At 59.4% G+C, this 15658-nt stretch overlaps 1 protein-coding gene across 4 annotated transcripts in view; it reads right to left on the reverse strand.

The window, feature by feature from the left end:
* The window catches only part of LOC137433091 (N-acetyl-beta-glucosaminyl-glycoprotein 4-beta-N-acetylgalactosaminyltransferase 1), a 143096-nt gene extending 139127 nt beyond the window's left edge, over positions 1–3969 (reverse strand). For all 4 annotated transcript variants that reach the window (XM_068125546.2, XM_078783070.1, XM_078783071.1 and 1 more), the window contains exon 1: positions 3515–3969. In XM_068125546.2, coding sequence (XP_067981647.2) covers positions 3515–3647 — 133 coding nt within the window. In that variant the 5' untranslated portion in view covers positions 3648–3969. The remainder of the gene's footprint in view (positions 1–3514) is intronic.
* Positions 3970–15658: the final 11689 nt, after the last annotated feature.

Consider the following 15658-nt stretch of genomic DNA (forward strand, 5'->3'; position numbering starts at 1 on the left):
CAGCCAACCTCTCCACCAAGTTATCTCTGAATCCATCCATAACTTTTTGAGATAACATGCTATACTGACACTGCATGTCGTTTTCGGCCCCATCTCTCAATTATGAAGAATTACCTGAGAAATGTAAAAAATATTCCAGCATCGGGATCCGTATCCGGATTTTCACCAAAATCGAATCATTTCGTCCTTGTGAAACACCCAACCTCTCCACCAAGTTACCTCCGAATCCATCCATAACTTTTTGAGATAACATGCTATACTGACACTGCATGTCGTTTTCGGCCCCATCTCTCAATTATGAAGTTTTTTTGTTTTTTTTGTATACAATATCGAGGCTCGTGAAAGAGCGAACATTAATCACACAGAAAGACAAACCGACACATAAAACAAATAACATCGGGAGCGGTAAACAAGATGGGGAGAGAGGGGGAAGGACACAAACACAACATTTGAGAGCAGGGACCGAGAGACATGGAGACATCGAGAGATCAGTGGGAGGGAGAGGGCTTTGGGGGGGAGGCATGGGAAGGGGGGGGGGGGGGGTGGGAGAGGTATAAAACATATGGACACTGCCAGGACTTCCAGGAAAGAAGTTGGAATTTCAAACAAGGTGGATCTGGGGTGAATTAGTGGGGATAGAAAAGATCAAGGTTTTGGATGGGGGGAGATAAGAGATGGTGGTGAACAGCTGTTTTAAAGACCTGGAGGAAGGAGTGAGATTGAAGGGAGTGTGGGAGTTTGTTCCAGAGGTGGGAGAAAGAGGAATGAAAGAGTGAAGGTGAGCAGAGAGCCGAGATTTTGGCAGTTTAACCATCAGAGGGTTGCTGGCAGATCTTGTGCGACCTGTAGGAATATTTGGGGGACAGAGCACAGAGAGCTGGGGGAGTAAGGCCGGAGAGGAGTCGGTAGAAGACAGAAAGACCACCTACCTGCCTGCGGTGAGTGAGTGAAAGGCCCTCAGAGATAGCTTCATCGCGGGAGATTCCAATGATTCTGAAAGCTTTGGTTTCAACAGCGTGAAGCCGAGCTAGGTGTGAGGCAGGAGCACCGGCCCATAGGGGAGAGCAGTATTCCATTGAGCTGCGGATGAAAGCCTTGTATGTGGTGAGGAGCTCAGGTGTGCCTAGGAAGGACTTCGCATGACGGAGGATGCCCAGTCGGCGACTGGCTTTGGAGGCCAGCTTGGAAATGTGGTTTTCCCAAGAAAGATCATGGCAGATAGTGAGACCCAAAAGCTTGAGCGACAGAATTTCATGGAGAGGATCGTTGAGAAAGTAGATGGGAGGGTTGTCCAGTCGATCTTTTCGGAGAGACATAGTAAGAGTGTGAGATTTGTCAGGATTGAAAGACATGTTCCACTTGTTTGACCAGTCTGTGATTTTGTCCAGGTCTTCAGAGAGTGAGGAGGCTGCAGACTGCCGATCTGAGGGAAGAGGAATGGAGCGGCAGAGAGTGGAGTCATCAGCAAAGAGATAGAGAGGATTTTCCAGAGAGTCGGAGAGATCATTGATAAAGTCCAGAAAAAGCACAGGGCCCAGCACACTGCCTTGGGGAACTCCAGCCTGAACAGGAAGGGGAGATGAGAGAAATCCATTCAGGGCCACACGTTGACTACGACCAGAGAGGAAGTCCACAAGCCATGCGTGGAGATTTCCATGGATACCATAGGAGGAGAGTTTGGTGAGCAGAGCAGGGTGCCAGACCGTATCGAAGGCACGTGATATGTCAAGGGAGACAGCTCTGATTTCCTGTTTGGCATTGAGGACCTCCATCCATTGTTGAGACAGCAGAAGCAGCATGTCCAGGGCAGAGTGACCTGGTCTGAAACCAAATTGATGATCAGAGATCAAGCCATTGGAGAAGAGGAAAGATTTCATATCCGAAGCAATGATGGATTCCATGACTTTGCTGATAATTGGGAGCAGGCTGATTGGTCTGTAGCTGCTAGGATCTGTTTTTGCACCTTTTTTGTGTAAAGCGGTAATGTTTGCTGATTTCCAGGATGCTGGCAGATGACCTTGAGCAAAAGATAGGGTGAAAAGAACAGAGAGAGGGTGAGATAGAGCGGCAGAGCAGGATTTTAGGACCCGTGGGTTGATGCCATCTGGTCCAGTTGCAGATTCAGAGTCGAGGTTAGACAAAAACTCCTCCACCTTGTCAGGAGAGGACACAGAGTCCAGGAGCAGTTGGGTTCGACTGGGAAAGGTGGGAACAGAGAGAGATGGGTTTGGGACTAAAGATTTTGAGGCAAACACAGTTTTACCGTAGAAATTAAAAAATATTCTAACATCGGGATCCGTATCCGGATTTTCACCAAAATCTAATCATTTCGTCCTTGTGAAACACCCAACCTCTCCACCAAGTTACCTCCGAATCCATCCATAACCTTTTTGAGATAACATGCTATACTGACACTGCATGTCGTTTTCAGGCTCATCTCTCAACTATTAAGATTTACCTTAGAAATTAAAAAATATTCCAACATCGGGATCCGTATCCGGGTTTTCACCAAAATCTAAGTTCGTCCTTGTGAAACCCCTTAAAGTTTTGTCTGGATCCATCCCTAACTTTTTTAGATATCCTGCTCACAGACAGTCAGACAGACAAACAGAGGTGAAAAATTAACCTCTGTGCATCTTCGGCGACGCAGGTACAGGTATGAGAAAGCCGAATGAGCGTTGGTTTGGCCCAATCAGCTTCTTGGCAAAAGGTCAATCTGGCCGGTTTGCCATCCCTTTCCCAGCAGTAGTTAGGGCAGGAACTCGTTACTTGCTCAGGATGCCGGCGATAGCTCGCCTACTCTTCGTGAAGAACGCCGTGGGATCTTCAACGTCCACCAACTAATGCCGGCACAGACATCGATGCATCACCTTGCCGATGAAGCACCAGGTGGGCGGTTCATAGTTGCGTCGGGATTCGAACCCAGGCTCCACAGCTTACAGGTGCGCGTGCGTACCTGTAGGTCATCCTGCCAGCCCAGTTTCATTATTAGAAATTCAAAATTACATTTTCAGAAATTATACGTAGACACGTCCCTAACATTCAATACGTATTATGGGAATTCGATACTCAAGGTAGGGATGTCGACATCGATGGGAACACACCGTGCGAATGAGTGAACACGATCGAAGCGGATACCTGCTCGTTAATGAAATAATATACCGAGTGGCACTTTCAAACGCATCGACATAGAAACTCACGAATCCAAACACCGACACGAAGAACACCGGGACGGACCTGGGATCGAGCGGGAGATCCGGAGATCGAACACGGTCAACGCTTCGCGACAAATGGCCTCTGCGAATGAGCACCCGCGTCGGAGATAAACACCTCACGTCGTGCAAGAAGAAGCACGGCGCGTACACAGCAAGTTTAAAGTGCCTCCTCCACGAGGGAGACGAGAGAAGAAAAGTGAGGGGAAACGAGCGCGTCCGTGCGGAGACGGCCATGGCGGGCACGACAGGCGGCGCTGAGGGGATGCGAGAGCCGAAGCAGGCGCACCGAGGCCTCCTACCTGCGGGTTCGTCTCCCGAGGAACTGCCGAGCCGAGTGCCCAGGTACGTGGCCCACAGTCCGGCCGTCAAGATTCCGAGGATCAGCAACGGCTTCGCTTTCTTCTTCAGTTTCTTTAATGGCAGCAGCGGCATAGCTTTGCGCTCTTCTTGCTCTTCCAAATTACACCCTTCTTCTTCTTCGTCTCAATTTGGATTCCTGATCAATTTGTGGAAGTCCAAAAAGGGATTTCCTCTTTTCTTGAACAACGTCCGAATGTCATGTCTCCTGTCCTCGCACCGGGTAAACAACAAGCGACGTCTTGTGACATCAAAACCAAGCACCACCAACCAGACTACGGGATCAACCACAGCGCAGGACAACATGCGCAAAATCACCGCAACCGTTTCGAATCGACCACCACAATTGGCTTTCACCACAATTACAATGCGGGGAAACTACACCCCCAATGAGGGCAATGGAGGCGGGGCTAAATGTATCGGCACACTTGCGTACGTAATAAATAAATATCAGCACGACACGGATCACCTCCCCCACGGTGCTCCACTTCGCGCGTTCCAAGGACTCCAACGTGAGCTACGTGAGAGTGGGCTTGAGGTGTTGTCATTTGGCACCTTTACCGGCACTCCGGCAGGGTCACCGTCTGTGATGGGCAGGTCAGATCGGAAAGTGCCTCATCACAAATGTGATATTTCAGTTTTTTCTTTTTAATAAATTTGCAAAACGTTCTAAAATCCTGTTTTCTCTTTGTCATGATGGGGTATTGAGTGTAGATTGATGAGGGAAAAATGAATTTACACGATTTCAGCATAAGGCTGCAACATAACAAAATGTGAAAAAAGTGAAGGGGTGTAGCGGTTACCGCTGGATGTACATAATCGCCTTGCACCGGCCAGAACACGGCCAGACGCGCCTCTCCCGGGCATGCCCGCTCTCGCCTTTCCAGGGCTCGCCCAGAGCGTCCGGGCATGCCCGCTCTCGCCTTTCCAGGGCTCGCCCAGAGCATCCGGGCATGCCCGCTATCGCCTTTCCAGGGCTCGCCCAGAGCGTCCGGGCATGCCCGCTATCGCCTTTCCAGGGCTCGCCCAGAGCGTCCGGGCATGCCCGCTATCGCCTTTCCAGGGCTCGCCCAGAGCGTCCGGGCATGCCCGCTATCGCCTTTCCAGGGCTCGCCCAGAGCGCCCGGGCACGCCCAGCCTCGACTTGCCAGGCCGCAGCCAAACACGCCCGGGCAGGTCCAGACTCGCCTTTCCAAGGCTCGTCCTTGATACCCGGGCATGCCCGGTATAGCTTTTGCCGGGCAAACTTCCCGACATAAATGTGTATATATATTGTTGCCCGAAAAACGGGCTTGTCAGAATACCTGAGCTGTTTTGTTTCAATAAAGCAACTCGGACGAATTCCGTCTTTGGTCGCGTCAATTCTTTCGACTCGCGTTGGAGCGCAGTTCCTTCATTGGTGACCTACCGACATGGATACGGCAGTGACGCTTAAACTGCCTACCTTCTGGGAGACTCACGCGGCTGTTTGGTTCGCCCAGGCGGACTCCCAGTTCGCCCTGCGAGGCATCACCGCGGACGACACCCGCTTCCACCATGTTGTGGCGGCGCTCGGTTCCACCACCGCGGCCCGCGCCTTGAGCCTCCTCCAGCACCCGCCGGCTGCTGACAAATACGATGCGCTGAAGACGCTCCTCCTCGGCGCTTTCGCCCTCTCACCGGCAGCACGCGCACGGCGCCTGCTTGACCTGCCCGAGCTCGGCGACACGCGCCCGTCCGAGCGCATGGACTATATGCTCTCGTTGCTCGGCGAGCACTCTCCGGCATTCCTGTTCCGGGAGCTGTTCCTCCGTCAGCTGCCTAACCCGGTACGCCTCGCCCTGGCTGGCACGTTGATCACTGATTCCCGCGCCCTCGCCAGGGAAGCCGATAAGATCTCCTCGGCGGGCCAGCACATCGGCGCGGTTACCTGGAGCCCGCCGCCGTCCGAGGCGACGCCCACGACGCCCGAGCGCCCTGCGCGGTTGGAGGCCGAACTGCCAGTGCAACTGGCGGCCGCCACGCCGCACCGCCCGCTTCCGACACGACGGCCGGGGCCTCCACCTGACCAGGCGTGGTGTTATTACCACGCCAGGTTCGGACACAAGGCTCGGACGTGCCGGCCCCCGTGCACTTTCGGCAGGTCGGGAAACGGCCGGCCCGGCGTTCATTCCCAGCCATGAGCGCCGGCCACTCGGGCAACTTGCTGTTTATTCGGGACAAAGCGTCTGGACGGCGTTTCCTGTGCGACACCGGCGCCCAACTGAGCGTCATACCTGCCTCCGAGCAGGACAGGCTGGACGCAGTTTGCGGCCCCTCTTTGGTCGCTGCTAATGGCTCGGCCATACGCACTTTCGGCCCACGCGTCGTCACCCTCTGCTTCGGCAGCCAGCGCTTTCAATGGACTTTTGTTACCGCCAGCGTCCCCGTGGCTTTGCTGGGCGCCGACTTCCTCTGCGCGCACGGGCTGCTGGTCGACGTCAAACGACGTCGCCTTGTCCACGCCGAGACTTTCAGCTCCCTGGCATGCACAATGAGCAGCTCCGCGCCGACCGAACTGGCGTGCGCCCTCCCGGCAACGAACGAGTTCGCTCGCCTGCTCGTGGAATTCCCGGCCCTCACGCGGCCGACGTTTTCGGCCGTCGCGGTGCGGCACGGGATCGAGCACCACATACCCACTACGGGCCCGCCGGTCTACGCCAGGGCCCGCCGCCTCGACCCAGCCAAGCTCGCCGTGGCAAAGGCCGAATTCGACGCGTTGGAGCACCTCGACATCGTGCGGCGCTCCGATAGCGCGTGGGCCTCGCCACTGCACATCGTGCCAAAGCCGGGGGGTGGATGGCGCCCATGTGGCGACTACCGCCGTCTCAATGTCGCTACCACCCCCGACAGGTACCCGATCCCGCATATTCAGGACTTTTCCGCCCGTTTGGCGGGACGGGTCATCTTTTCGAAAATTGACCTGATACGGGGCTACCACCAGGTACCTGTCCGGGCGGCCGACGTCCCGAAGACGGCCGTCATCACGCCGTTCGGCCTGTTCGAATTTTTGCGGATGCCGTTTGGCCTCAAGAACGCGGCCCAGGCGTTCCAGCGCTTGATGGACGGCGTGCTGCGCGACCTGCCGTTTCTTTTCGTCTATCTGGACGACATCCTCGTCGCCAGCACGTCCCGCGCCGAGCACCTCCTCCACCTCCGAACACTGTTCGGTCGCCTCAGCGAGCACGGCTTAATTGTCAACCCGGTCAAATGCCACTTCGGCGCGACGACCGTTGACTTTTTGGGCCACCGCATCACCAAGACCGGGGCCGTGCCGCTGCCGACCAAGGTCGAGGCCATCACCACGTTCCCGCGTCCCCGTTCCATCAAGGCCCTCCAAGAGTTCCTCGGCATGGTGAATTTTTATCACCGATTCGTGCCCCGCGCTGCTCAGCTCATGCGGCCCCTTTACGAGGCCCTCCGGGGCAAGCCGGCCAAGCATGACATTGTTTGGTCCGCGGCCATGGACGCGGCCTTCGCCAGTGCCAAACGGGCCCTCGCCGACGCAACGCTGCTGGCTCACCCGGTGCTCAACGCGCCCATCGCCCTCACTACGGACGCCTCCAACTACGCGGTGGGCGCCGTCCATGAGCAATGGGTGGACGGGGTTTGGCAGCCACTCGCTTTTTTCAGCCGGCAACTCCGGCCGAACGAGTTAAACTACAGCACGTTCGACCGCGAGCTGCTCGGGCTATTCCTGGCCGTTCGCCATTTCCGACACCTCCTGGAGGGCCGCCCGTTCACGGCTTTCGTCGACCACAAGCCGTTGGTCTACGCAATGGCTAAGGTCACGGAGCCGTGGTCGGCCCGCCAGCAGCGCCACCTCTCCGCCGTGTCGGAGTTCACCACGGACATCCAGCACGTCGCCGGCAAAGACAACGCCGTGGCCGACTGCCTTTCGCGGGCCAGCACGAACGCGGTCCACCTCGGCGTGGACTTCACGCTCATGGCGGCCGACCAGACCACCGACGCCTCGGTGCAGGCACTCCGCGTGGCGGACACGGGCCTCCGCTTGGCCGACATCCCCTTCGCGGGCACCGTCCTGCTCTGCGACGTCTCCCAGGGCCAGCCTCGCCCCATCGTGCCCGTTTCCTGGCAGCGCCGCATCTTCGCCTCCATCCACGGCCTTTCTCACCCGGGCCGGAAAGCTTCTCAGAAGCTGGTGTCGGCGCGTTTCGTCTGGCACGGCCTTCGACGAAACATCCGCGACTGGGCCAACGCCTGCACGGCCTGCCAGCGAGCCAAGGTCCACCGCCACACCCAGGCCCCGCTGGCACCTTTCGCCGTGCCTGAACGGCGTTTCGACCACGTCCACGTGGACCTGGTGGGTCCCCTGCCCCCCTCGCGGGGGTTCACCCACCTGCTCACCATGGTGGACAGGACCACCAGGTGGCCGGAGGCCGTGCCCCTCACCTCCACCACCACCGCCGACGTGGCGCAGGCGTTCATCGCCACCTGGGTTGCGCGCTTCGGCGCACCAGCGGACATCTCATCCGACCGCGGCCCACAGTTCACGTCTGAGCTTTGGGGCGCGGTCGCCCGTTCGTTGGGGGTCACGCTGCACCGCACCACGGCCTACCACCCCCAAGCCAATGGGTTGTGCGAGCGGTTTCACCGCTCCATGAAGGCCGCACTCATGGCCGGCCTTCAGGACGACGGTTGGGCCGACCGGCTGCCGTGGGTCCTTTTGGGCCTTCGCACGGCCCCCAAGGAAGACCTCCAGGCGTCCGCCGCCGAGCTCGTCTACGGCCAGCCACTCCGCGTCCCGGGCGAATTCGTGCCTGATGCTACCAGTCCCTGGTCCGCCGCTCGCCAGCGCTCGGACCTCCAGGAGGCCGCCCGACGATTTGCCCCCGTGCCGACGTCCCGCCACGGTGGCCCCCAGTCCTACGTCCCCCCGGCGCTTCGCACAGCGGAGTACGTCTTTGTGCGTCATGACGCGCACCGGGGGCCACTCCGGCCGCCGTACGACGGGCCCTTCCGGGTCTTGCGACGGGGCGACAAGTCTTTCATCGTCGACTTCGGCGGCCGGCCGGACCGGATTTCTGTGGACCGCCTCAAACCGGCGCACATGGACGTCGACCGACCACCACGGTTGGCCCTTCCTCCGCGGCGAGGCCACCCCCCGTCCACAGTTCCCCCCGCTCGACCACCCACCACCACGTCAGACCCCTCCCCACGACCCTCCAGGGGTCGCTTCGGCCGGGTCATCCGGACCCCCCTTAAATTGACCCTGCCGGTGCAGGTCGATTCTGGAGGGGCGTGTGTAGCGGTTACCGCTGGATGTACATAATCGCCTTGCACCGGCCAGAACACGGCCAGACGCGCCTCTCCCGGGCATGCCCGGACTCACTGTTCCCGGGCACGCCCGAACCTCCCGGGCACGCCCGGTCTCGTCTTTCCCGGGCATGCCCGCTCTCGCCTTTCCAGGGCTCGCCCAGAGCGTCCGGGCATGCCCACTATCGCCTTTCCAGGGCTCGCCCAGAGCGCCCGGGCACGCCCAGCCTCGACTTGCCAGGCCGCAGCCAAACACGCCCGGGCAGGTCCAGACTCGCCTTTCCAAGGCTCGCCCTTGATACCCGGGCATGCCCGGTATAGCTTTTGCCGGGCAAACTTCCCGACATAAATGTGTATATATATTGTTGCCCGAAAAACGGGCTTGTCAGAATACCTGAGCTGTTTTGTTTCAATAAAGCAACTCGGACGAATTCCGTCTTTGGTCGCGTCAATTCTTTCGACTCACGTTGGAGCGCAGTTCCTTCATTGGTGACCTACCGACATGGATACGGCAGTGACGCTTAAACTGCCTACCTTCTGGGAGACTCACGCGGCTGTTTGGTTCGCCCAGGCGGACTCCCAGTTCGCCCTGCGAGGCATCACCGCGGACGACACCCGCTTCCACCATGTTGTGGCGGCGCTCGGTTCCACCACCGCGGCCCGCGCCTTGAGCCTCCTCCAGCACCCGCTGGCTGCTGACAAATACGACGCGCTGAAGACGCTCCTCCTCGGCGCTTTCGCCCTCTCACCGGCAGCACGCGCACGGCGCCTGCTTGACCTGCCCGAGCTCGGCGACACGCGCCCGTCCGAGCGCATGGACTATATGCTCTCGTTGCTCGGCGAGCACTCTCCGGCATTCCTGTTCCGGGAGCTGTTCCTCCGTCAGCTGCCTAACCCGGTACGCCTCGCCCTGGCTGGCACGTTGATCACTGATTCCCGCGCCCTCGCCAGGGAAGCCGATAAGATCTCCTCGGCGGGCCAGCACATCGGCGCGGTTACCTGGAGCCCGCCGCCGTCCGAGGCGACGCCCACGACGCCCGAGCGCCCTGCGCGGTTGGAGGCCGAACTGCCGGTGCAACTGGCGGCCGCCACGCCGCACCGCCCGCTTCCGACACGACGGCCGGGGCCTCCACCTGACCAGGCGTGGTGTTATTACCACGCCAGGTTCGGACACAAGGCTCGGACGTGCCGGCCCCCGTGCACTTTCGGCAGGTCGGGAAACGGCCGGGCCGGCGTTCATTCCCAGCCATGAGCGCCGGCCACTCGGGCAACTTGCTGTTTATTCGGGACAAAGCGTCTGGACGGCGTTTCCTGTGCGACACCGGCGCCCAACTGAGCGTCATACCTGCCTCCGAGCAGGACAGGCTGGACGCAGTTTGCGGCCCCTCTTTGGTCGCTGCTAATGGCTCGGCCATACGCACTTTCGGCCCACGCGTCGTCACCCTCTGCTTCGGCAGCCAGCGCTTTCAATGGACTTTTGTTACCGCCAGCGTCCCCGTGGCTTTGCTGGGCGCCGACTTCCTCTGCGCGCACGGGCTGCTGGTCGACGTCAAACGACGTCGCCTTGTCCACGCCGAGACTTTCAGCTCCCTGGCATGCACAATGAGCAGCTCCGCGCCGACCGAACTGGCGTGCGCCCTCCCGGCAACGAACGAGTTCGCTCGCCTGCTCGTGGAATTCCCGGCCCTCACGCGGCCGACGTTTTCGGCCGTCGCGGTGCGGCACGGGATCGAGCACCACATACCCACTACGGGCCCGCCGGTCTACGCCAGGGCCCGCCGCCTCGACCCAGCCAAGCTCGCCGTGGCAAAGGCCGAATTCGACGCGTTGGAGCACCTCGACATCGTGCGGCGCTCCGATAGCGCGTGGGCCTCGCCACTGCACATCGTGCCAAAGCCGGGGGGTGGATGGCGCCCATGTGGCGACTACCGCCGTCTCAATGACGCTACCACCCCCGACAGGTACCCGATCCCGCATATTCAGGACTTTTCCGCCCGTTTGGCGGGACGGGTCATCTTTTCGAAAATTGACCTGATACGGGGCTACCACCAGGTACCTGTCCGGGCGGCCGACGTCCCGAAGACGGCCGTCATCACGCCGTTCGGCCTGTTCGAATTTTTGCGGATGCCGTTTGGCCTCAAGAACGCGGCCCAGGCGTTCCAGCGCTTGATGGACGGCGTGCTGCGCGACCTGCCGTTTCTTTTCGTCTATCTGGACGACATCCTCGTCGCCAGCACGTCCCGCACCGAGCACCTCCTCCACCTCCGAACACTGTTCGGTCGCCTCAGCGAGCACGGCTTAATTGTCAACCCGGTCAAATGCCACTTCGGCGCGACGACCGTTGACTTTTTGGGCCACCGCATCACCAAGACCGGGGCCGTGCCGCTGCCGACCAAGGTCGAGGCCATCACCACGTTCCCGCGTCCCCGTTCCATCAAGGCCCTCCAAGAGTTCCTCGGCATGGTGAATTTTTATCACCGATTCGTGCCCCGCGCTGCTCAGCTCATGCGGCCCCTTTACGAGGCCCTCCGGGGCAAGCCGGCCAAGCATGACATTGTTTGGTCCGCGGCCATGGACGCGGCCTTCGCCAGTGCCAAACGGGCCCTCGCCGACGCAACGCTGCTGGCTCACCCGGTGCTCAACGCGCCCATCGCCCTCACTACGGACGCCTCCAACTATGCGGTGGGCGCCGTCCATGAGCAATGGGTGGACGGGGTTTGGCAGCCACTCGCTTTTTTCAGCCGGCAACTCCGGCCGAACGAGTTAAACTACAGCACGTTCGACCGCGAGCTGCTCGGGCTATTCCTGGCCGTTCGCCATTTCCGACACCTCCTGGAGGGCCGCCCGTTCACGGCTTTCGTCGACCACAAGCCGTTGGTCTACGCAATGGCTAAGGTCACGGAGCCGTGGTCGGCCCGCCAGCAGCGCCACCTCTCCGCCGTGTCGGAGTTCACCACGGACATCCAGCACGTCGCCGGCAAAGACAACGCCGTGGCCGACTGCCTTTCGCGGGCCAGCACGAACGCGGTCCACCTCGGCGTGGACTTCACGCTCATGGCGGCCGACCAGACCACCGACGCCTCGGTGCAGGCACTCCGCGTGGCGGACACGGGCCTCCGCTTGGCCGACATCCCCTTCGCGGGCACCGTCCTGCTCTGCGACGTCTCCCAGGGCCAGCCTCGCCCCATCGTGCCCGTTTCCTGGCAGCGCCGCATCTTCGCCTCCATCCACGGCCTTTCTCACCCGGGCCGGAAAGCTTCTCAGAAGCTGGTGTCGGCGCGTTTCGTCTGGCACGGCCTTCGACGAAACATCCGCGACTGGGCCAACGCCTGCACGGCCTGCCAGCGAGCCAAGGTCCACCGCCACACCCAGGCCCCGCTGGCACCTTTCGCCGTGCCTGAACGGCGTTTCGACCACGTCCACGTGGACCTGGTGGGTCCCCTGCCCCCCTCGCGGGGGTTCACCCACCTGCTCACCATGGTGGACAGGACCACCAGGTGGCCGGAGGCCGTGCCCCTCACCTCCACCACCACCGCCGACGTGGCGCAGGCGTTCATCGCCACCTGGGTCGCGCGCTTCGGCGCACCAGCGGACATCTCATCCGACCGCGGCCCACAGTTCACGTCTGAGCTTTGGGGCGCGGTCGCCCGTTCGTTGGGGGTCACGCTGCACCGCACCACGGCCTACCACCCCCAAGCCAATGGGTTGTGCGAGCGGTTTCACCGCTCCATGAAGGCCGCACTCATGGCCGGCCTTCAGGACGACGGTTGGGCCGACCGGCTGCCGTGGGTCCTTTTGGGCCTTCGCACGGCCCCCAAGGAAGACCTCCAGGCGTCCGCCGCCGAGCTCGTCTACGGCCAGCCACTCCGCGTCCCGGGCGAATTCGTGCCTGATGCTACCAGTCCCTGGTCCGCCGCTCGCCAGCGCTCGGACCTCCAGGAGGCCGCCCGACGATTTGCCCCTGTGCCGACGTCCCGCCACGGTGGCCCCCAGTCCTACGTCCCCCCCGGCGCTTCGCACAGCGGAGTACGTCTTTGTGCGTCATGACGCGCACCGGGGGCCACTCCGGCCGCCGTACGACGGGCCCTTCCGGGTCCTGCGACGGGGCGACAAGTGTTTCATCGTCGACTTCGGCGGCCGGCCGGACCGGATTTCTGTGGACCGCCTCAAACCGGCGCACATGGACGTCGACCGACCACCACGGTTGGCCCTTCCTCCGCGGCGAGGCCGCCCCCCGTCCACAGTTCCCCCCGCTCGACCACCCACCACCACGTCAGACCCCTCCCCACGACCCTCCAGGGGTCGCTTCGGCCGGGTCATCCGGACCCCCCTTAAATTGACCCTGCCGGTGCAGGTCGATTCTGGAGGGGCGTGTGTAGCGGTTACCGCTGGATGTACATAATCGCCTTGCACCGGCCAGAACACGGCCAGACGCGCCTCTCCCGGGCATGCCCGGACTCACTGTTCCCGGGCACGCCCGAACCTCCCGGGCATGCCCGGTCTCGTCTTTCCCGGGCATGCCCGCTCTCGCCTTTCCAGGGCTCGCCCAGAGCGTCCGGGCATGCCCGCTATCGCCTTTCCAGGGCTCGCCCAGAGCGTCCGGGCATGCCCGCTATCGCCTTTCCAGGGCTCGCCCAGAGCGCCCGGGCACGCCCAGCCTCGACTTGCCAGGCCGCAGCCAAACACGCCCGGGCAGGTCCAGACTCGCCTTTCCAAGGCTCGCCCTTGATACCCGGGCATGCCCGGTATAGCTTTTGCCGGGCAAACTTCCCGACATAAATGTGTATATATATTGTTGCCCGAAAAACGGGCTTGTCAGAATACCTGAGCTGTTTTGTTTCAATAAAGCAACTCGGACGAATTCCGTCTTTGGTCGCGTCAATTCTTTCGACTCGCGTTGGAGCGCAGTTCCTTCAGGGGTCTGAATACTTTCTGAATGCACTGTACGCCTACACATGCAGTAGCTACACCCAGATGCATACAAACCCCCACCCCCAGCCAGTGAGAACACAGACTACAACAACAAAACTGCCTCCACTCCCAGAATAAACAGCCCCTCATCCACTCACTCACACACCAAAAAACAACCGACCACCACCCTTATGACATGCACCACTCAAACAAAAACACATTTATGCAAAACCACACCCACTCCTGCAATACGCACACCCACTCTTGCAACACGCACAGACACACACACACATCTCCATTTATCTTCCGTGCTCAGTCACGACCCCTTTAGACTCTAATGAGCCACCACCCTCAACCTCAACCTACACCATTCGACGTGCCTCCATAAACTTCCTCCATTTCCAAGGTGAGCCTTTCAAGGCAACCTGGGCCACTTTGTCACACATCCTCCTTCCTTCTGTCCCACACACTCCAAACCGAGCACAAAATGCAGAAAAGGATTTGCCAATATACCCTCCACACCCCACCTCAAATGGCTGACAAGAAACTCGCCAACCCTTCTCCTGACACAGCCTCCAGCTCACTGTATTTTGCTCTCTTCCTCTCGTGCACCTCCTCCATGTTCTCTTCCCAAGGTACAGACAATTCCCCTAAGATGACCTGTCTTGTTTCACCTGACCAGATGACTGTCAGGCCGCAACCTTGTCACACAGATCTCCTCTGGGAATCCCAATTGTGGCTTTAGGTCTGCCACCACCTGCCAATCACAAGCATCTGGCAGCCCTCTTGCTTTCCACCTACTCCTCTTTCCACCTCTTACCACTTGGCCCTCTTTGACAAACCACACCTCTCCCCCATCGGTCTCCTTCTCCACTCTTCTCTCTCTTGATCTCAGCACCTCTTGTTGCACCATCTGCAGTACCACCGCCAGCACCTGATCATCCCGCCACTTGTATTGTCCTGCTACCAATGCTACTGAGCATGCACTCAGTGCATGCTGCACCGTTCCCAAACCTCCACACAAATAACATCTCTCCTCCTGCAACAACCCCCACAATCTCAAGTTTACTGGTGACGGAAGCACATCATACGTTGCCCGCAACAGGAAATTCAACAATATTGGCTCCATCCTCCAAATCTCTTGCCACTTCAATGTCTTCACCCACACACCTTCCCACCTAGTCCAAGCAATCAAGCACCTTGCTGTGCCTGTCTGACTGCTTTCAGATATCTCCACTCCTCCTTTCTTCTTACCTCCCTCTCAACCATCTTCCTCCTCTCTTTCACACATACCTTTCCCCATCGCTCATGCTTCATCCACCCCAAGCCATGCTTCCCGTGCTGTACCATCCCCATGACCTCCTCCTGTTGCAACCACTCCTCCATCTTGTCCTCCTCTGTTCTTGCATTCCACTTCCGACTTCCCTTCTTCTCTGGGAGAGCATTCTTTACCACTGCATCACTTGAATCCCACAACATCATGAACTCCCGCACCCTCACCCCCTTAAAATCCTCGGTTAATGATGTCAAGGGAAACTGGAGTTTTCCACCCTGACCATAAAAGGCAATGTTCGTCAAACAGCGTGGCACTCCCAACCACCTCCTCACAAACCCACTCACCACAACCTCCATCCTCTCTGCATGCCCAATCGCAATATCATACATCATCAATGGCCACAATACTCGTGGCATCAATCCAAACTTCAAACACCATACCTTCAACTTACCTGGCAAACCACATACATCAATCCTCTTCAAACCTCTAAAAAGCTTGTTTCTGACCTCCTCCACCCTTCCCACACCATTCAACTCCACTGTATACCATCTTCCCAAACTCTTCACAGGGGCCTCTGTCAATGATGGAACCACCTCCCCTCCCA

The sequence above is a fragment of the Myxine glutinosa genome, chromosome 8 (genome assembly GCF_964187855.1).
Source record: "Myxine glutinosa chromosome 8, kmMyxGlut1.1, whole genome shotgun sequence".
In the NCBI taxonomy this organism is placed as follows: Eukaryota; Metazoa; Chordata; class Myxini; order Myxiniformes; family Myxinidae; genus Myxine; species Myxine glutinosa.